This window comes from Lissotriton vulgaris, unplaced genomic scaffold, assembly GCF_964263255.1.
Source record: "Lissotriton vulgaris unplaced genomic scaffold, aLisVul1.2 SCAFFOLD_675, whole genome shotgun sequence".
Taxonomy (NCBI): Eukaryota; Metazoa; Chordata; class Amphibia; order Caudata; family Salamandridae; genus Lissotriton; species Lissotriton vulgaris.
In genome coordinates, this window is record NW_028249837.1 from 481,891 (window position 1) to 503,416 (window position 21,526).

Consider the following 21,526-nt stretch of genomic DNA (forward strand, 5'->3'; position numbering starts at 1 on the left):
ACATATATATATATATATATATATAAATATTTATATATATATTTAAAAATAAAGTACTTTTCCAAAGTATATGACTTCACCACACATGCATTTGCGTTGTAATTGCATGCGGTGTAAAGTCATATGCGTTGTAAAAATTTGAGGAATTATGGCTTGCGGAGTAATGGTATTTGCGTACTAAAAAATGCGGAGTGATGGTATGCGAGATTTCTGTATCCGGAATGGGATCATATATTCCACTAAAAGCCTAAAAGCTATCTATCATTATTTGCATGATGCTTTCGTTGGGGACTACGCATATGCAGTGTCAGAATTCTACATGTCACTTTCTAATATGGGAGACTGTGGAAGTGTATATTGGATTAGCTAAACATTACGTGTCTTCCGTGCTCCCTATGTGGCTTTAAGAGAATCAAGTCAAAGTCAAAAGCCAGCTTTATTCGATTAATTAAAATCATAAAAGCAACAATACAGTACAATTTATAAAAAAATTATTAAAAGGTTATTTTACATATCGTGTAATTCATATAGTTAAAACAATTAAAAAATCAGTCGAAGTGATATGTAGATCCAGTCAATAATTTAGATGTTAATACAAAAACAATACATTCGCAATGTAATCATAAGAAGAATGGTTAATTAAGGAATATTAACAGAGAGTCATTGTGGACTAAGAAGCTTAAAGTCATATGTCAGAGAGTCACTGGAGGGCAAGCCATTTAGCAGACTCTTCTCCAACAAAAACTCCTCACAACAACGTTGTATGCCAGAATATCGACGTAACAAATATCGACCTACAAATATACTGACTGTAGAATATCGACTAATACTATCTTGTCAAGCTAAGTATAGAATATTAAGTATATTTTATCTGCAAGGTACATTTATGTGGCGTTAAGCATTGTAAATGAATACCTTTATATATATTCTAATCTAGATGATATAGTGTTTGCGATATTCTGCTTTGATATTTTTGTTGGCCCACCTCCTACAGCGTTCCCACCCATTCACAAATAAACCATTGACATAGAAGTTTCTGATCAATAAATCAGAGAAATAGAAATTACAGCTAATTTTTCTTCTGCAGGATCCAGTTGTGGTCTATATGTTTTGTACGTTCACCTAAATCTATCTAGTTGCAAAAAAAAGCAAAGTTCTACTTTTAGCAATTCCAGTACTTTCCTTTGTGTACTGTGTTTGTTATATACTTTCAATATCAGCACAGTTATCCCAACGCCAGGGCTCATGTAATAGTATAACAGTGAAGACTGCCCTTTGAAGTTTACTGGTTGCTACTAATGCTGATCGAACAAGAGCTCCGCTATTCTGTTGTTTACTGAATCTTGGGGATGGCAAACACCCATTTTCCATGATTTTTTCATTAATTGTAAGCAACCAAACCTATCAACATAGTTGACCACAACCATATTTTTTTTCTATTTATTGATTTATGTATTTCTATTTAATGTTTGTGATTTACATGAGGATTTTGGATACTTTAGAGTGCTCATGGTGTTAGGGTGCATTCTGTCATTTGTATTATCCCAAATGTATCCCCAAAAGATCTGGGACCATATTACAGAAGTGCCCTGGGGCGCAATGAGCATTTGTGCCCACTTTGTGCACCCCTGGGACACTTTGCTATTACAGAAGGGGCCGCAGACGCTTGTACATCCCCTCCTGTAAAACCGATAGTGCAGGAGCACATAAAGCGGCAGTGCTATCATGAGAGGGCCTTCGCTCATTTGCACGGGGGCGTGGTTCCACACAAATGAGGGAATCCTTTTGCAGCCGTGGCCGGTAGTGGGAGTACCAGCCAGGTTGTGACTTGGGGAGGGGCAGGGTGGGGGTAGTAATGTATGGATTACGGACTTTACCAGGTAAGTAAACATATAAATAAATACAACGAATTTTGTTGCGTGCACTGCATCACCAAATGCGATGCAGTGCGCGCAACAAAATTCGTTTTATTTATTTATATGTTTACTTACCTGTTTAAGTCTGTAATCCCTACATTACTACCCCCCACCCTGCCCCTACCCCTCCCTACGTCACAGCCTGGCCGGTACTCCCACGACCGGACGCAGCTGTCCCTTTGCCTCTGCTCCTGTGTTGTATTACAGATGAGGGACCAGAGGCACAGAAGCTGTCAGGAGGCGCACTGACAGTGCGCTACCTTAAAGGTGGCGCACTGTCAGTGCACCTCCTGATTTATCCAAAAAAGGGGAACGCAGGGCTTTTATTTTATAGGTCAAACATACATGCCCAAAGACTAGTATAACCAACAAGGTATGAAGTTCCTAATGAGACAAGCAGGTAGAGGTCAGATAAAAAAGATAGTGTACCCTAGTGTGTGGGTAAACGTAAGGTCAGGAGAAGGGGTTCCCCCTTTTCAGAAAAAGACCCTCACACATCCAACAAGCGGGTGTCTTGCTTTATCATCGGGCCTGCTCTTACACGGGTTGGCGATGCAATACCCGACCATGGGCCCTTAAAGGGGCCTACTTGGTGGAGATCTTTTTTCCAAGCATTGGGTGCAGTGCATGTGAGGGCCCTTGGTATGAATATGAGTGTTGGTGATAATAAGGTGTATGCGTGAGTTAAAACAGGAAGCAGTGGTCCACTCAGAAAATTTTTAATGAGATGTGGCCACTACCTGGTTAAAAACAAAAAGACGCACCCTCCCACTTTAAGGTGTGTGGGAATGTGTGCTATTATAATAGGTCAACATATTTCTTGCCTTTGTTCTAGTGATGGCAATTCCTCAGGACCAATCAAAAGTGATCTACCTACACTTTTTGGTAGTGGTCAAAACCTCAATGAGGTGAAGGTATGACCACCTGTACAGAACCCTAAAAAGTGGCACTAGTAGATGTAACCCCAACCCTAGTTGAGTCAAGAGCGTGTGGCAACCAGTTCTGGTGCAGGCAGACACTAAGTTGTAGTGTCGGTTTACAGTGAACAGGATCATCCGTATCCTACCCCGGCGCTCCTACCAGACTGGGACGCTCTTTTTCGAAAAGGAGGAATCCCTTCTCCTGACCTTACGTTTCCCCACACACTAGGGTACACTATCTTTTTTCAGCTTGTTTCATTAGGAATTTCATACCTTGTTGGTTATACTAGTGCACCTCCTGATGGCAGCCCTCTGAAGGGAAAAGGGTGTCCTATGGAGCCCTCAGACATCCCCTTGCAGACAGGTGCAGTCGCTCATTGCACTCGCTTGCAAGGGGATCTCTAATCCCCCTTAAAAGTGCAGGCTTCAAAACAGCAGCTCAGTTTTTCACACAAATGTGCTGCCCTGGGGGCAGCGCGAGTACGCGGCTGCCCTGGTGGTGGCGCATTCATCCTAATATTGTACATTTTCCTTGTTTGCACTAAACGCCCCTTTTAAAGGAGGGACCCGGTGCAAACAAGGAAAATGAGCTGTATGTATGGTACAGCCCCTGGTGCTTGAGTGTCATTGCGTCATTACTGACAGATGAGGACTGTTCGGTCAGCAAGCAAAGAACAAAGAGCAGAGGCCAGTTTACAAGGGCCTGATTGCCGGTCTGTCCCCTGCCATCATTGAAGGGCCTACTTGTTTGCAGGAAGGAAAGAGGAGTGAAGGCAGGCCACGATCAGGTTCCCTGGTTTAGCACTTTCATGAAGGTCATGGCTTCGGTTCTCACCTGAATCCTAATTTGTTTTCTTTAAGCTATTGGAGCTCCTGGGGCACTATTACATAGAGGGCACACTTTCTCTGAATGTGCCATGGTGCACCTTAAAATACGTGCGTTGGGTGCAAACAGAGGAAGTGAGCCCTTTTACATTGAATGCACTGTCCCCAGGGCAGCTGCGAACTTTCTCTGTCTCGATGGCAGCGAATCCAAGTGAAAAACAGAGCAGCTTTGAAGCTGCAGCTCCATGTTTCACTGCGCAGTCGGCAACCCGCCTGCACTTTTAAGGGGGATTAGAGATCCCCGAGCAGCTGGGTGCAGTGAGTGACAGCACCGCCTGCAAGGATATGTCTGGGGGGTGTCTACACGACCCCCTTTCCCCTTCCAGAGGGGTGACATCAAGGGACGCACTGACAGTGAGCCATCTTTTAGTTGGTGCACTGTCAGTGTGCCTCCTGACAGCTTCTTTGCCTCTGCGCCTTCCGCTGCTTTTCCACAATACTCACAAAGGGCAATTCACTACCCAAATGCTTAGTGTGTTTTCTCTGTGGATGCCACTTTCAAAAGATTTAACCACCCTGGAATTTGCCCTAATTTATTAAGGCATTGATCAGCAGGCTTTAGGATTGTTACAATAAGTGACGCTGGTGTAATGTTTTTATGTAGTAATTCATTTGTGTGATATCATTTGTAGTTGTTGAACCACATGTTCATGTATTGTTTTGTGTTCATGAACATTGTCAATTATTGTAAATTGTTTTGTGTCTCACTTAGACATATGAATGTTGTCAATGCATCATAGTATTGGAAATATGTGTGATTAAAATGGCGAATGCCTAGGAACAGACGGCGAGGGCATTGGAGTCTGCCTAAATAAATAGCAGCAATTGAAAGTGGAGACCAGGTTATTTTTTCTTGATAATATTGGTTATGTCCTACCTGGTCCCTTATGGACAAGACCAACCATTGTTCACTGTGTCTATAATATGGCATGGGCACAGAGGCAAAGGAATTACCTCAATTGCATGGGGCCATGCACACGTGCAAATGAGGGAACACCCTCTGGTGATAGCGCCGGTGCTATATGTGCACCAGAGCATTCTGTAATACACAAAGGTACTCACAAGCGTCTGTGGCCTGTTCTGTAGTCAAGTCAAGTCAAGGAATTTATATAGCGCACTACATACCCAGAGGGTCTCAAGGCGCTTAGGGAGGGGAGGAGGGATTACTTGTCAAATATCCACGTTTTAAGTTGCTTTCTGAATGCTAGGTGGTTCTGGGTAAGGCGAAGGTGGGTGGGGAGTGAGTTCCATGTTTTAGCAGCCAGGTATGAGAAGGATCTGCCTCCCATGGTGGTCTTGTTGATGCGAGGTACAGTGGCGAGGGCTTGGCTGGAAGAACGTAGTTGGCGGGAGGGGGTGTAGAAGGACAGTCGTGAGTTGAGGCATTCTGGTCCGATGTCGTAGAGTGATTTGTGTGCGTGGGTTAGCAGTCGGAAAGTGATCCTTTTATTGACGGGTAGCCAGTGGAGGTCTTTCAAGTGGCCAGAGATGTGTTCGTTGCGCGGGATGTCTAATATGATCCTGGCTGAGGCGTTTTGGATTCGTTGGAGTTTCTTCTGGAGTTTAGCGGTAGTACCTGCGTAGAGGGTGTTTCCGTAGTCCAGTCGGCTCGTGACCAGGGCGTGGGTGACAGTTTTTCTGGTTTCGGTGGGGATCCAGCGAAATGTTTTTTTGAGCATGCGGAGAATGTTGAAGCAGGATGAGGATACGGCGTTGACTTGTCTGTTCATTGAGAGTGAAGAGTCCAGGATAACGCCAAGGTTCCGTGCGTGGTCTGTCGGGATGGGTGCCTTCCCAAGGGCTTCCGGCCACCAAGAGTCGTCCCATGCAGAGGGGGATGTACCTAAGATGAGGACTTCTGTTTTATCTGAGTTCAGTTTCAAACGGCTGTGTTTCATCCATTCGGCTACTTCTTTCATTCCTTCGTGTAGGTTAGTTTTGGCGGTGCTAGGATCATTGGTGAGTGATAGGATCAGTTGAGTGTCATCTGCGTAGGAGATGATGTTGAGATTGTGTTGGCGAGCGATGGCCGCTAGGGGGCTCATGTATACGTTGAAGAGGGTGGGGCTGAGTGAAGATCCTTGTGGGACGCCACAGATGACTTCAGTGGCCTCGGACTTGAATGGTGGGAGGCGGACTCTCTGGGTTCTTCCGGTGAGGAACGAGGTGATCCATTCAAGTGCTTTTCCTTGTATTCCGATGTTACTGAGGCGTTGTAGAAGGGTGCTGTGGCAGACTGTGTCGAAGGCTGCAGAGAGGTCGAGGAGGATGAGGGCGACTGTGTCTCCATTGTCCAGTAGAGTTCGAATGTCGTCTGTTGCTGCGATGAGGGCGGTCTCAGTGCTGTGTTTTGCTCGGAAGCCAGATTGAGAGGAGTCGAGGGATTTGTTGGCTTCGAGGAAAGCGGCGAGCTGGTTGTTGACAGCTTTCTCGATGACTTTGGCCGGGAATGGAAGGAGCGAGATGGGGCGGTAATTTTTGAGTTCGGTGGGGTCCGCTGTGGGTTTTTTCAGAAGGGCGGTGAGTTCAGCGTGTTTCCAGCTTTCCGGGAAGGTGGCGGAGTTGAAGGAGCAGTTGATGACATCTCGGAGGTGCGGTGCTATGATGGAGTCTGCTTTGTTGAAGATGTGGTGAGGGCATGGGTCAGTTGGGGATCCTGAGTGGATGGAGTTCATCAGGCGGATGGTGTCCTCAGTGGAGATTGGGTTCCAGTCATTAAGGATGTTCGAGGGGGGTGAAGGTCCAGCAGATGGTTGGGTGGGTTGGTCCTCGGGTCGGTTGTCGAAGCTGTTGTGGATGTCTGCAATTTTGTTGTGGAAGAATGAGGCTAGGGAGTCGCAGAGGGCTTGAGAGGGGGTGATGTCGTTGGAGTTGGCCGAGGGATTGGTAAATTCCTTGACGATGTTGAAAAGTTCCTTGCTGTTGTGGGCGTTGTTGTCAAGTCGATCCTTGAATGCTGTTTTCTTGGCCTTTCGGATTAGTTGGTGGTGTGTGCGGGTGGCGTTTTTGAAGGCGTCCTTGGTGTTAGTGGTTGGGTCTTTTTTCCAGGCCTTTTCAAGAGAGCGGCAGAGTTTCTTGGACTTCTTAAGGTCATTGTTGAACCATGAGGCCTTCTTGCTGCCAGGTTTGTTTTGACGTTTTTTCAGTGGTGCTAAGGTGTCGGCGGTGTTGGATAACCATAGGGTGAAGTTGGCGGCGGCTTGGTCTGGGTTAGAAGAGTGGGCTGGGGTGTTTAGAAGGAGCGATGAGGAGATCTGGTCGATGGTGATTTTGTTCCAGTTTCTTTGCAGAGTTGGTTGGAGGTGGTTGATGGGTTTTGGCTTGTTGTAGGTAAAGTGAACGCAGCTGTGGTCAGTCCAAAGGAGATCCGTAGTGTGGCTGAAGGAGACATGATTGCTGGAGGTGAAGATGGGGTCGAGTGTATGACCTGCGATGTGGGTGGGGGAAGAGACCAGTTGTTTGAGTCCGAGGTTGGCAAGGTTGTCCAAGAGGGTGGTGGTGTTGCGGTCGTTGATCTTTTCAAGGTGAAAGTTGAGATCTCCCAGAAGGATGTAGTCTTTGGAGGGGAGTGCGTGTGGAGTGATGAAGTCCGTGATGTCTTCACTGAATTTTGCGCGGGATCCTGGTGGTCTGTAGAGGAGGGTGCCTCTGAGTGTGGTCTTGGGGTCGATGTGGATCTGGAAGTGAAGGTGTTCGGAGTTGGCGAGGTTGGCGTCGGAGCTGGTTGAGATGCGGATTGATTTTTTATGGACGATAGCGATTCCTCCTCCTGTGTGGCCGGTACGGTCCTTGCGAATGATCTTATAGTCTTCAGGGATGGCAATGGTGATGTCTGGGGCGGAGGAAGCGTTCATCCATGTTTCCGTTAGGAAGGCGACGTCCGGAGAGGTGGTGTCTAGTAGATTCCATAGGTCAATGGCGTGCCTGTGGACCGATCGGGTGTTGAGCAGGATGCATTGTAGGTGGGTGGGGTCGGGAGTCTGTGGTGTGGTCGCAGCGGAGATGTTGTCGGTGCCGATGAATTTGCAGGAGTAGCAAGAGAAAGGTCCATGGGTGTCACCAGGAGCGGCTTGGACGCAGTTGGGGGCGCGACCGGGGTTAAGGGCTAGGAGGGTGGCGGTATCGTAGGTTATGCGGGAGGGCTGGGCAGCGCGAGGAGCAGGGGGTCTGGCGCTGGGCGCGGTCCAGGCGCAGACGGGCTTACCTTTGGCGCACCTTCGGCGCGGGTTGGGCGCGGTCGCTGCGCGTAAACGCTGCGCGCGGGAACAACTGTCATATATGGATAGTGGAGGGGGAGGGGCGAGGGCGTCTCAGCTGGGAGGCGGGCGGGCTCGAGACTACCACAACAACAAACAAAATGGAGGCGGAGGGGGGGAGTACAGTAAACGCGCAGCAAACAGAGTGAAAACAGCGGAAATAGCACCCAGAAATTCAGGCAAAGCTAAGCGGCGATCAGGCAGGCAGCAGGCAGAAACAACAATGCAGAAATTAATGCAGAGCGGCACAGTGCGCAAACAGGCTGAAATCGGCAATTTGTATCTATAACGTTCAAGTAGAGCTAGGCGGCGATCAGGCAAGCAGCAGGCAGCAAATGAATATGCAGTAATGCGAAGCAGCGTGGCACAACGATACCAATATCCTCGAGGGACACAGGGGAGCGACCACTCAACTCGGGGAGAGGAGCGAGTCACGGCGCCTTTCAGGAAGGGAGCGCAGGATATAGTCAGTGGGAGGGCGTCTCAGCTGGGAGGCGGGGCGGGCTCGAGACTACCACAACAACAAACAAAATGGAGGCGGAGAAGGGGAGTACAGTAAACGCGCAGCAAACAGAGTGAAAACAGCGGAAATAGCACCCAGAAATTCAGGCAGAGCTAAGCGGCGATCAGGCAGGCAGCAGGCAGAAACAACAATGCAGAAATTAATGCAGAGCGGCACAGTGCGCAAACAGGCTGAAATCGGCAATTTGTATCTATAACGTTCAAGTAGAGCTAGGCGGCGATCAGGCAAGCAGCAGGCAGCAAATGAATATGCAGTAATGCGAAGCAGCGTGGCACAACGATACCAATATCCTCGAGGGACACAGGGGAGCGACTAATACCAAAGGACCCCGGGGTTCTGCAAAGTGAGCACAAATGTCCATTGAACACCGCGGGCACTTTGTATAAGATGCCCCCTGGTCATTGTCTGCCCAGCTAAGACCACTGGTTTGACATTCTTGTAATGGATAACTCGTCAGCAATATCCTGCTCATCACAATGCCCCTTCAGCCATCCTCCTTCCACGCTAGTTGTTTTCTGTACCTAATTATCCTTCATGATGCTTATAGTGGCTCATGGTAGCTTAAATCACTCACCTCTATGGTTTTGAGGAAACCAGAAGCGTCGGCAACAACATTTCCGTGGGTAAGCATGGCACCTTTGGGATCTCCTGCGCAAGAAATGATGACAAAGGTAAACATTCTGAATAGAATAAGACAAGAGATTGGTGTTTTTAATTATTTACTTTTTAAAATATGTTTTGATGCACAAAGAGTCTCGGAATTGGGTCAGTTAGGAAGAGGCACACAGTGTCTCTTGATTAGAGGACTGGAAAATATGGTAATGGAAAGCACTGAAGACTGACATTTTCATCATTGTAAGCTTCTTCACACTGCACACCAGGAGCACAGACCAACCGCTGGCTCTGCCAACAAGAGCGCCAGCTTGTACTGGGCGGAAGTTACTATTGACAATCGGCCAGTAATGTACAAGAAGCTCTAGCAATCTCAGGAAAGAGTATAATGGCACTGATACGTTTCTATTTTTAATGCTGATAGAGCAGAGATTACATCAAAAGGATTTTATGACAAAGACATGATCTATGACGCCTTTTTAGCGAGAAAATAACAAATGTGTTCAAGTTACAAGTTATGAGAAATGAATCTACTACACGAAATATAGTTACTGCATCGTAAAAGTATGCAGAAGAAAGGTAGATCAGATATATGTTATCCATTCAAATAATATAGTTGGGATTTTATTAATGAAAATATATCATATTTATTAACATCTGCTAGGATAATGCAGAATGGTACATTTTCACGTCATGGAGTTTATTATTAATCAACTTGACATTCATACATGAGTGTGAACATCAATAAGACTACATTGAAATCATATGAATGCACTTGGTTTTTGTATGAAAAATTAATGAAAATTCATGTAATAAATAACGTGTACACCGAAAATGACAAAAAAGTAGGTGTTGAACAATCACAATTAACTGTGCTTTCATGAAACTTCTCTAGAATGTATTTCACACGTATATTAGTCATGTAAACTATAAACAAAAGTGTTTAGATGAAATATTAGTTATATGTACATGTTGGTATTTTCAAAATGTATGACTACCCTATACTTAATTAATTTCAACCATATTGAAATAATTATGAATGCATCAATTATATATTTTAACTTAAATGCTTTAATTTTCTCTTAATACATAATTCACAAATTAATATGAATTTGCCGTATATTAGCTTAAATTCATGTAGGTCTCATTCGTACAGTGAAATCATGGACTGGTATAATCAAGGCGTATGGGAACATTCCACACTATTGCCAGTAGTATTGAATTAATAATTGTTTCCTTTGAATTCTCCGGTACTGCGCAGGGCACTTGTTATAATCATTGCTACAAATTTGAGCAGCTGCCTGGGAAAGTGCCCTTCTGTACTTTCTATGTCTTTTCCTAATGTGCCATTGTTCAATGTGTCGCATATGGAATAATTTAAGGAACTGCATAATTGATTTGTCTATTGTTTTGGATTTTGTGCCTTCTTTCCTGTCGCATCACACTCATCCTATATGAACTAACCAATAGACTGAGTGGTCAGACAAATTGAAGTGATGCCAGGAGGTGCCACCCCGGAACTGGCCTATTATAGTTGCCTATTATAAGGAATTGTTGGAAACCTGAAGGGGTTCTGAGCGTGCGATGCAAGGGGTCCCTGTTGTGCTTTGTGACCCTTTACAGTAACAGTGGCAGACGACAGATTACTGTCTTAACCGACTGGACTGGCTACTTGGAACTTTGCTGACCTTTCCTGAGAGTCTTTGCAAAAGGCTCACCTGGCTACTTCTCCATACTGACGGATACGCTGTGTGTCTGGGGGTCTACCTCGGCTGAGAGAGACTGCCCCTTTCCAAATTCCTCACTTTTCCTGAAGAGTAAGGTGTGGAGGGTGCACAGCTGTAGGTTGAAAAATTGTTCAAGAAAGTGATTTTCTCAGTGGGGTGCACTTCTTGGATGCGTTTCCATCGAAACGCCAATCGAAATCACAGAGAGTAGTGTACGCATGGGGCATGCGGGTACATCCCAAGGAGGCACACCTGGGTGGTTCAAAAACAATAATTCCACTGTAGGATTGAATATTTTATTTTCATTCTAATTATATTTTAGAAGATGATGGTATTAGTTTTTGTTCACCGCGTCTAAGCTACAACTTCATTCAACATACCGCTTATCAACAGGTGTGGCCAGAAACCTCCCTCCTTTTAAATAAAAGCCAGCATCAATACAGCGAACCCACAAACTTGTTTTCAAAGTCAAGAAGTCAACTAACATCCCAAATAGAAGCGGTTCCACCTTGAAAATAGACCGTGGCAGCCCTCAAGCAATCATAGTCGGGCAGCGTTAGGAAGTCAGATTGCAATTTTCTCTATACAGACCCCAATTGACTTCAGTCCTGAAGATGGTTTCCGCAATTAATTCATAGGAAACCGAAACGTCGACATTTCATCTTATCCCTGTCTTGTTTTATTCAGTGTGATTTGGGATAGGTGTTTTTAGGTTCTGTTGAGTCACGTATTAATTTACTTATGTGTGTACCCACAGTCCAAATTTTCTGTTTGTTCACTTATCTGTATATGAAGTGATTTCTTTAAAAAAACTTTTGGATAAAATTATATTTTTCTAATACACCTTGTGTTGTTTTTTGTAGGTTGTGTCTTGTTGAAACAAATTGTTTAAACTGAATTGAAACTCCACAGTGTTTGATTGATTCTTAATAAGGATCACTAATCGATCCTTCCTAAAATTAGTCTAAATAATTAAGTACGCACAAAATAAATGTTTGATGTTTGATGTTTGATGTTTTGTGGTTCTTATATAGCGCTCTGTCACTCCAGGGAGCATCCTGGCGCTTTATCTTCATTGCTGAAACCGGTGGTATGATGTTTCGACTGTGTTTGGAACATTTAAATATAATCAGACCAGAGTTTTGCATTTGGATTCTGGGAGTCCGTATATCCAAGTTTTTAAAGATTTTTTGAAGGTTTGTTCTGAAGATATTAGACGAAGGTCTGTAGGGAGTGTGTTCCAGGCCTTGGCCCCGAGAACTGCCAATGATTTTCCCCCCTTGGTGGTAAGTTTAAACTTGGGGACAATAATCAAATTGGCTGTGGCTGATCTAAGTTCTCTCGAGGGGTAATACCTGTGGAATCTGTCATTTAGGTATTTTGGGCCCCGTTTGTGAAAACACCTAAATGTGATCACAATGATTTTAAATAAGATCCGCTTCTGAATAGGAAGCCAATGTAGCTTGTTCAGGGCAGCTGATGCCGATGATCTTCTGGGCAACCTTAGGACCAGTCTCGCTGCCGCGTTTTGAATAGTCTGTAGTTTATGTAAGGTGGATTTTGTTACTCCAGCATACAGACTATTACAGTAGTCGATTTTGGATGTTATTAAGGCAACTGCTACTGTTCGGCGGGCGGGCAATGGTAGATAATCAAAAAATTTGCGTAGCCCTTTCATGATGTTAAAGCAGGCGGCTGCTATTTCTTTAGATTGTTGCTTAAAAGAAAGCAAGTTATCAAATTTTATGCCCAGATTTCGAGTGGCATTGATGGTGTCGGGGGGGGCTTCCGCATCGGGTGGCCAACAGGTGAGTGGGGAAAATAAGTTATTTTTTCCAAAAGGTATAATCTCTGTCTTTGCAGAGTTGCATTTTAGATGGTTTTCATGCATCCACTTAAAGGTCGCCGTCAGACACTCTTTTAGGTCTCGTTCTGCTTTGGCTATGTCTTTGTCCAGGATCAGGACCAATTGGGTGTCGTCAGCGTATGCGACCGTATTCACATTGAAGGACGCAATAAGACTGATCAGGGGAGCCATGTACAAATTAAATAAGGTAGGGCTCAAGCTAGAGCCCTGAGGTACCCCTGAGCCTATCTCCTTCTCCTTTGAATAGTATTGCCCTAACCTGATGATTTGTTTTCTGTTTAACAAAAAATTTGTTCAACACGGTGCCCCCTATACCTGCCTTTGCTAGGCGATGTAATAGTATGGTATGGGACACCGTGTCGAATGCTGCCGATAGGTCAAGGAGGACAAGAACAGCCCTGCCCCCCTGGTCTAGTGCAGTTTTTATGGTTTCTGTTGTAAATAACAGGGCTGATTCAGTAGAATGTTTAGTTCTGAAACCAGCCTGGTTTGGATGTAGAATGTTATTTGTTTCCAGAAACGTTGTTAACTGTCTGTTGACCATGGTTTCAGTGTATTTACACAGTGCAGGGAGTTGGGAGATCGGTCGTAGATTAGTTAGAACAGATGGGTCATGTAAGGTCTTTTTTTGTAAAGGCTTTACAATGGCTGTTTTCCACGCCTTAGGGACTTCTCCAGATTGAAGTGAGGTGTTGATGATGTCATTTATCATGGGGCTTACGTCCTCTTTAATAGCCTGGATTAGTGAGGGAGGGCAGGGATCAAGTGGCGATCCAGATTTGATTTTTGATAGAACTTTCAGAGTATCTGCTTTCTCAATTAAGTCAAAAGTATTCCATCTAGCTGTTATCCCATGGTTACTTTCTTGTGAATTATGTTCTTTGTTTTCCGTGATTGCAGGGAAATTTTTAGTGATGTTTACAATTTTTTGTTCAAAGTAATCTGCAATATCATTACAGAAGCTTTGTGATGGTGGTATCTCATGAGATATTATTTTTGGGTTTCCCTTGAAGGCATCTTCACCCATTCATTTTCATTACCCAAGCCCTCAAGGGTATTCTTGGGTTGCTCACTTTTTGTAAATCATGCTATAACCTGACACCACCCATGGATCCCCTTCAGCATAATTCTCTATACTATAGCGTGAAGATCAGTCACTTGAAATACCTTGCTACCTTAAAATTCAATCTGCACGTGCGCATTGCAGTTTACCAGGATCAGTATATCTCTAGACTAATGTCTTTTATAATGACATTTTAGTAGATTAAGGTGATTCCTGGCAATAAACATTCATAGTCATTGTCTCTTAACAATAACACTAACAGGCACATCATAAACAAACTCTATAGCCACTGTTACACCTGTCATCCTTAGGGTAGTCTTCTCCCAACTTTTTGCCTACCTGCCTCCATCCATTTTCTGCTGTATCTTTTAGTTGGCCTTAGGGCTCTGAGCATTTTACCACTACTGACCAGTGTTAAAGTACTTGTGCTTCTCCTCTAAATATAGTAACATTAGTAACATTAGTGTACAATTTAATGGTATATTTAGTTTAACTGTGAGTCCCTTGTAAAGTGATATACCTTATACCCAGGGCCTGTAATCTAAATGCTACTAGTGGGCCTGCAGCACTGGCTGTACCACGCACAGAAGTCACCTTTCAAACCTGTCTCAGGCCTGTCGTTGCAGGGCCTGTGTTTGCAGTTTACTGGCACTTTGGCTTGGCATTTGAACCTACTTGCCATGCCTTAAACTTCCCTTTTATTACACACAAGTCACCATTAAAGTAGGCCCTAAGTGGCCCAATGGGCAGGGTGTGTTGTAACTTAAAGGTATGACGTGCACATTTTAATTTTACATGTCTTGGTAGTGACAACCCAATACATTTGTTTTCCACTACTGTGAGGCCTACTTCTTTCATAGGCTAGCATTGGGAATTCCTTAAAACACTTTATAAGCTGTAATTCCTGATCAGAAAATAGTAGCTACATCATTTTTCATATCTTTGGAATGGTGGTGATAACTTCTATTTAATGGAAAAATTGGAGTTGACATTGCCCTTTTTTAAATGCCAGTTTTAGAAAGTGGACAATTCTCGCTCTTAACTTTGCACTGTGTTCCTGCAGCCTATCTCCAATACACGTCTGGGCAGGGTGATAGCAGTACTTTGTACATTCCCTCAAGACAGCCACAAACATAGGAAGTGCTGAGTGTGACAGAGGATTCATCTGCATTCTGATAGGTTTACTGGGCAGGAAGGGGGAGAGATGGGCCACACTCACATCTGAATAGGCTGTGTCCTGTCCTCTCACAAAGGGCGGATTACTCCCCACAGATTCCCTGGCAGACAGGAAGGGGTGAAAGGGATCCTTGTGCACTTCAGAGAGTTCCTTGAATGCACGCCCTGCATCAAAGGCACTTTTGGGTATAAACACCTAAACGTCTATGGTGTCTTTTTGTGGTGTTTTCATTGAATTACTGTAATATAAGTATTGCACAAATACTTTCCAGATTGCTTCTTATGTTAAGCCTGGCTGCTCTGTGCCAAGCAGCCAGAGGTGAACACAGCTTAATTTAGGGTGTGTATCTGACTTACCCTGACTAGAGTGGTGGTCCCTACTTGGACAGGGTGCATACCTTTGGCAACTAGAGGCCCAATTTTTAACAATTACGAAACACAATCATATATATTATTGAAAGATCAGAATACCTGACTCCTACCCGCTCATGCGCTTTTTATTGGGAAACCTAATAAGAGTAGGTAACTGACTGTTTACTAAGGGCAGGGGACCCTGATAAACATCAGCTAAAAAAATTATAATACCAACTGAACATGAGCTAACATCCTCTAAGTCCCTGCCATTGGGAAATACCACCCCAGCAGCCAATAGCATTCACACTAAAAGACATATGAAAAATGTTCTTAAAGGAAAGCGTTTTACCTGTGGTTCCACTGGTGTAGCAGATCACGCTCAGGTCTTCAGGCTTTGGAAGCTGGAGTAGTAGGAAAATCACTTTGCATAAATATTTGCTCTGACAGATCAAGAGAATGAAACAGACTAACAAAAAACAGAATAACTTACTATTGGTTTCTTGTAGTTTTCTTTGCCCATGTTCTGTAACAGAAAGGTATGCATTAATCCTATCACAGCGTAAAGCAAATGGAGAACACAGTGGATACTAATAGTGTAGGAAACCACTATCTTTTTCATGAAGTCCCCCTGATTTTTGCCCTATCTTCTTTGCTGGCTTTGGAACTATGTGCACTTAACACCTGCTTACCAGGAGTAAAGTGGCTGTGCCCCCCTTTAAATATGGCTAAATTGGCTTATTCCTGATTGGCATATTTAACTTGCATGTAAGTCCCTAGTTATTGGGGTAGAAAGTGCACCCAGGGCCTGTGAGTTAAATGCCACGTGTGGACTGCAGCACCTATTGTGCCATCTACTACAATGGAAGAGAAAATATAGTGTCAGACATACCCTGTTTCGATTGCTGAAGTCTGAAACCTGCAGTGCGACCTCTCAAAATATCCCTTTTTGGCAGGTAAAGACCATCATTTTAAATATTTCTAAGTCACCCCATATAGGCATTGTAGCCAACAAATAAAAGCATGTGGTATTTAAAAGTTGGGCAGGTAGAAAATATATATTACCGTGTCCCTACACTAACAAGACCCAGAAAGCTTTTTTCACAGTGGCAGGCTTAGCTTTCCTATGTAGAAAAACAGAGAAAATATCTAAATATTAATGCTTTATGTCAGGAATTGGACCAGCTTGACAAATATTTAAACTACTATTCTTAATAGTTATTAAAAAAACAATTCAATGGTGAAGTTGAATTTTTAATAAATATTAACGAAGACTTACTTTTAGAGTGTTACCTTTACCTTGCCTGGACCTTCAATGACTCTCAGACTGTACTTGTCCCACATGCCATGTGAACAAGATGTAAAATTCAACCAAGTTAGATTATAGATAGGATCACTTGACTTGGCTGGAATGGTTCTGCTGATCTCAACAGAATATTCAGGATGGAAGCTGTGGGTGTCTTGTTGGTACAACAGTATCAAATCCTGTCTGACTGGTCTGCCTGAAACACATGTAAAGCAAAGCTTTGCCGCTCTGAAAGGGATCAAACTGAGTAAGAGAACTATTAGAGTGTATCTTCTGTCTGGACATTGCGTTATCTTGCTTTGTTTCACTAGACTTCTATCTTGTGATTTGTTGTGGATCCAAGGTCTGCTTCAAAATGGATTGCTAGATGTGGGAGGGCACTGCTGATGCCAGACATAAATATGGCACCACAAGGCACCGCCCCAGAAACCTTTCTGAACCTGAGGAAAAGCATAAAATGACTGGACTTGCTGCCTGTGACTTGAGAGGAGCCCTGAAGAACTTGACCTGCTCCCCCTTGCGCCCAGGGCAAAGAAGTGAACTACAAGGGTTAGCTGGCCACCAATGAGAGTGGATACAAGGGCACAACAAACTTCAATACAACTTTTTCCGAAAGTGCCTAGGTGATGGGTGGCAATTGGACTTGGAACAGACTCTGCTGTTGGATCCTGTCTGATACTCTCAGAGTCTCTTAGTCCCTTCTCATGAGGTCCTGGGGGCCTTTGAAGTCAACTCCTGTTGTGATTCATGTCTAAGAGGAAAGTTTAGAATCTTTGAAAGACTTGCTCCAGAGTTTCACTGGGAATTGTTGCGAAAATATCCAACCAAAAATTCCACAACATCAGATCGAATTTCAGCTTTATCCTGCACAGAGATCTCTGTACCTTTTAAAAAATGACACATGTCCTTTCTGTGTTGGGAACATTTTCTAATAAAACTTGAAAAGCTCTACGGTGTCAATTGGCCGAACCTATAAGTATGTGACCTGTGGTTCCACTGCAGCAGCCACCGTTTCAGTTTTGACCTGTGTAGAGAGAATTTTAAGCTAAAAAAATTGACATAGTCCCTTTTTGAATTTGGACTTACAATTTATGTCAAACTGCGCAACCTCCATTCTTCAGAGGGATCAATCTGCTTTTGTGTATATGACCATGGCTCCATGGCAGTTATTTATTAATTTTGGGAGCTTTCCGCTTTTTGGCACTATTGTTATCTAAGAATTTAAAAAAATTATATCTCCCGTTCCCCTTATTGTATTTTTGTTACCTGGATAACATTTAGTTTGTTTCATTTTACTCTATTGTATTTTTTACTAAATTTATAAAAGTGCAGACATGAATTGCACACGCACAATTGCAGAGCAGATCATTGCTTAGAGGTAAATACGAAGCAAAAAAGCAAGCCTCTGTTACAGGGTGCCAACCCATGAAGCAGGAGAGCCTGATGAACAAAGCTTCTCAGTCAAACCCCTGTCCTGAAATACATCACTGCCAGCTGGTTGATATCGGGTGGAAAGCAATGGATCTACTAACCTAAAAATGCACTGGGGGCGGGGGAGTAACGGACAAGGGAGTAAGTGGGAGAAGGAGAAGTAGAAAAAAGGGTGGAGCGGAGGGAGAGCAGGTAAGCAAAAGAGACAGGGAAAGGTGCAGGCCAAGGGGGCCTAAGGGACAACATTAGTATTCAGCACACTAACACAACAACAAGATGTAATGCATCAACCACTTCAGCTGGGCTATAGTCTAACCCAAAAACATGAGCAAAACCACAGTCATTTCTCATATTCTAAGCATTAGCAGCAACTGCAATATCAAGGGTCTTCCGAGGGCACCCCCCTGCAGTACCGTCGTCTACATTTTACAACGGCCCCTCATATGCCCAGGCGGTTAAGTGGCAACACCAGTCAACACTGTTCAATGGCCTCCATCTTCCAGACCAGGAACGGGCCCCTAATCATCTTTCATTTCTTCAGCTAATCGTTCAATGTGTACATGGCTCATTCATGAAGCACAATTCTATGTAATTCAATGAGCCACTCATTTAGTGTTCGGCACGCAGATTGCCACCAGTGGTAGAGTATACATTTCTTGGCAGCCGCCAGAGGTGTGGAAAGCCACTGATGGGAACAAGTGTCTAGTTTACAAATGTCCGTAGTGTCATAAAAGACAAAGGGGCTCAGAAAGGGATGACAATGGCAGATATAGCACTACACCTCCCTCCAGTAGGGCTGCAGGGCAGTTCACGACCAAAGGACATGATACAGGTTACAAGAGGCCTCATCACACCTGCAGCACTGGTCGTGGGGCAATTGGTGACTGTTTCAGCTTCCAGGCGGTCCAGTACCCATATTGGAGGATCTTTAAATACAGAAATGTCAGTTTCGGTTCCCTAACGACTCTGCCATGATCAAAGGTCAGGGCTGACCAGTCTTCCCTCGAGTAGTCCTTACCCAGGAGCGTCCGTCACATTAGTCTAGTCACTGTGAGAGTGGTACCAGAGTGCAAGGACCAAATCTGAACCCTGTAACGCCTATTTTACTATTTTGTTCTAATTCACTTTTTTATTCTTTGGGGTTTTGACTTTATTACTGTTCTGGTATTGCATAAATATTTTACACATTGCCATAAGTTAAGCCTGTCTGCTCTGTACCTTAACTACAAGGGGGTGGGTTGGATTTCTTGCCAATCCTATTTGCATGCTTCTTATTCAATGACTTTTCTTTTTCTTCTTGTGTTTGTCTCTTCCCTCGAGCATAGCTTTTTTTTAAAATGCTTTTGATTGGATGACTTGACTCCTTCCCAGCTTCATATGAGATATGCACTTTTTTTTCTCTTCAGCACTCCATGCATGTGTTTTCTTGCTCTCTCCCTTGAGTGCTGCTTCCTGACTGAAATTCCCACCCCAAATTCTTCATGTAGCTCCTCCCATCCCATCTGTTGCTTTCTCCACATCTCCCTGTCATACTCTGTTTGTCTCTGTGTTCTTTTTACAGTGACTCCTCCCTTTTTTGCCAATGGCTTGGGGATGCATGCACACAAATGCATCTTTATGCCTTTTTGTTTTTTGCTGGTGCTGTTCAGCATTGCCAATAGCCTTTTGGTTTTCTTATGCCAATGATCTTCATCATCGGCAAAAAAGGTTGGATAAGCCCGCAGGTCTGCGTTGGCAAAGACAGAATGCGAGGCCTATTGGCTATACCAATGTTTGTTTCTGTACTTATGATGGCCCCCTTAAAACGGATCGTAATGCACCCCCTTTTCTGTTATCAAAGGAATAACTTCAGGGCTGGACTGGGAACCAAAACCAAAACCGGCAAAGTGCTCGTTACAAAGGGAAGGGGTCCCAGACAATGAACAAAATAATACAAACTTATAACATTTGATGAATTCAAAGCACAAAGCTAGTAGATGCAAAAAAGTTTTATTCAGATTTGCATGATTACCTTCTACAGGTTAGAGTTCATATCATATTCAATTAAACACATGACAAATTGGTATTAGATATACGTGCCCACATTCTCAACAGGGAGGGGGGAAAAGTGAAGGAAGTGTCAAGGACAGGGTGGGGTCAAAGGATAGTCCGATTCATTCAGTGACAAGTTTTAATCACTATTCGGAAAATTAGTACATGTGGTCCCTTTAGCCAAAGGGCCACAACATAAGGCTCTGAAAGAGTCCAAACTATAACTGATGCACAGAACCAAACTCCGCTTCAGCCGATAGGGTCTTGTTTAGGGTAGGAGATTGGTCGTAGTTGTATAGTCTAGTCAACGTTTCGACCCGAACTTTGTGTAGGAGGGTAGTCCTTACGAGGCGGGTCTTCTTCAGGACAAAGGGGTTGTGGGTGGGCAACCTCCTGGGGGGTAGTTAAAAAGAAAACTATTAGTACACACCCATCCTGTTACTTATTACAAGGAGGGCGGAAATTGAGAGGGCAAATTAACAATTAAAAACGTGCTATCAAAGGTCTGGTCACGAACAGCATTTTTACAGTATAAGACAAAGAATATATACAGAAGACTAAGATTAGTTAAGATTGGCTCAATAATCACGATATTCTAAATCAGAACGTGTTTCAAACACTTCACCGACTACGGGGTGAAGTTGAAGGATCTAAATCAGTTCAGGATACTTGATTCACTACTAATGGGCCACCTTACTATGGGGATTAAATCTGTGCAAAATTACCATTGATGGCCTATATATGAACAAAACTCAAAGGGAATCACCAGTAAATTGAGAAAGTCGTACCTATGGGTTCTGAGGTTCCTCAGAGCTTCTGGTAAATAGACCAAGATCTTTAATGGTTGTTCATCCCGATACCTTAAAAATCATAAAGAGGCATTATTCATTGACCCACCATGAGACCAAGGGTCTGGATTTAAGAATATAGATGACGTTTCTAAGCTTACCACTATATTGTAATTTCCGTGGCAGATAGATGGGATCTATTGTTCGATAACTGATGCTATTCAGTTGAATTTTATTAAAGACAAATTGGATACGTAACAGCGCTGGGAACAGAAACAAAGGTTTTATTAAAAGGTGAGAGTCTGATTGTCCGAGTTAGAATGGCGCACCAATTTAAAGTAAGAGAGAGCTTACCACTAGTATTAAATTCTAACGTAGGTAGAAAAAGATCTGTTTCATACAGAGATATTATGCGGTACTCAGTTATCTATTACTGGGCAAATTCGTTGTATGCCTGTGTATGGGAAACATTATTTGAAAATGATCTTAATCAAATATTCTCATTACACCACTAGGCTTGCTGTTTCTTCACATTTAATTTACTTGAGAAATGGGAAACATTAGATTAGAGATGCCCATACTTCAACAAAACGCCAGTCACGATACGTTAAGTGAGGCTTACCGCCACTCTTTTCGGTTTGTCAAAGGGGTGCGTCAATCGTGTTGCTTTAACT

At 43.6% G+C, this 21,526-nt stretch overlaps 1 protein-coding gene across 1 annotated transcript in view; it reads right to left on the minus strand.

Annotated features, from left to right (window-relative positions):
- LOC147663476 (long-chain-fatty-acid--CoA ligase 5-like) overlaps positions 1-21,526 on the minus strand; it is a 225,920-nt gene that overhangs the window by 61,843 nt on the left and 142,551 nt on the right. Inside the window, exons 8-10 of the mRNA XM_086950420.1 lie at positions 15,790-15,822; positions 15,649-15,700; positions 9,075-9,148 (exon numbers count right to left, since the gene is read on the minus strand). Coding sequence (XP_086806546.1) covers positions 9,075-9,148; positions 15,649-15,700; positions 15,790-15,822 — 159 coding nt within the window. The remainder of the gene's footprint in view (positions 1-9,074; positions 9,149-15,648; positions 15,701-15,789; positions 15,823-21,526) is intronic.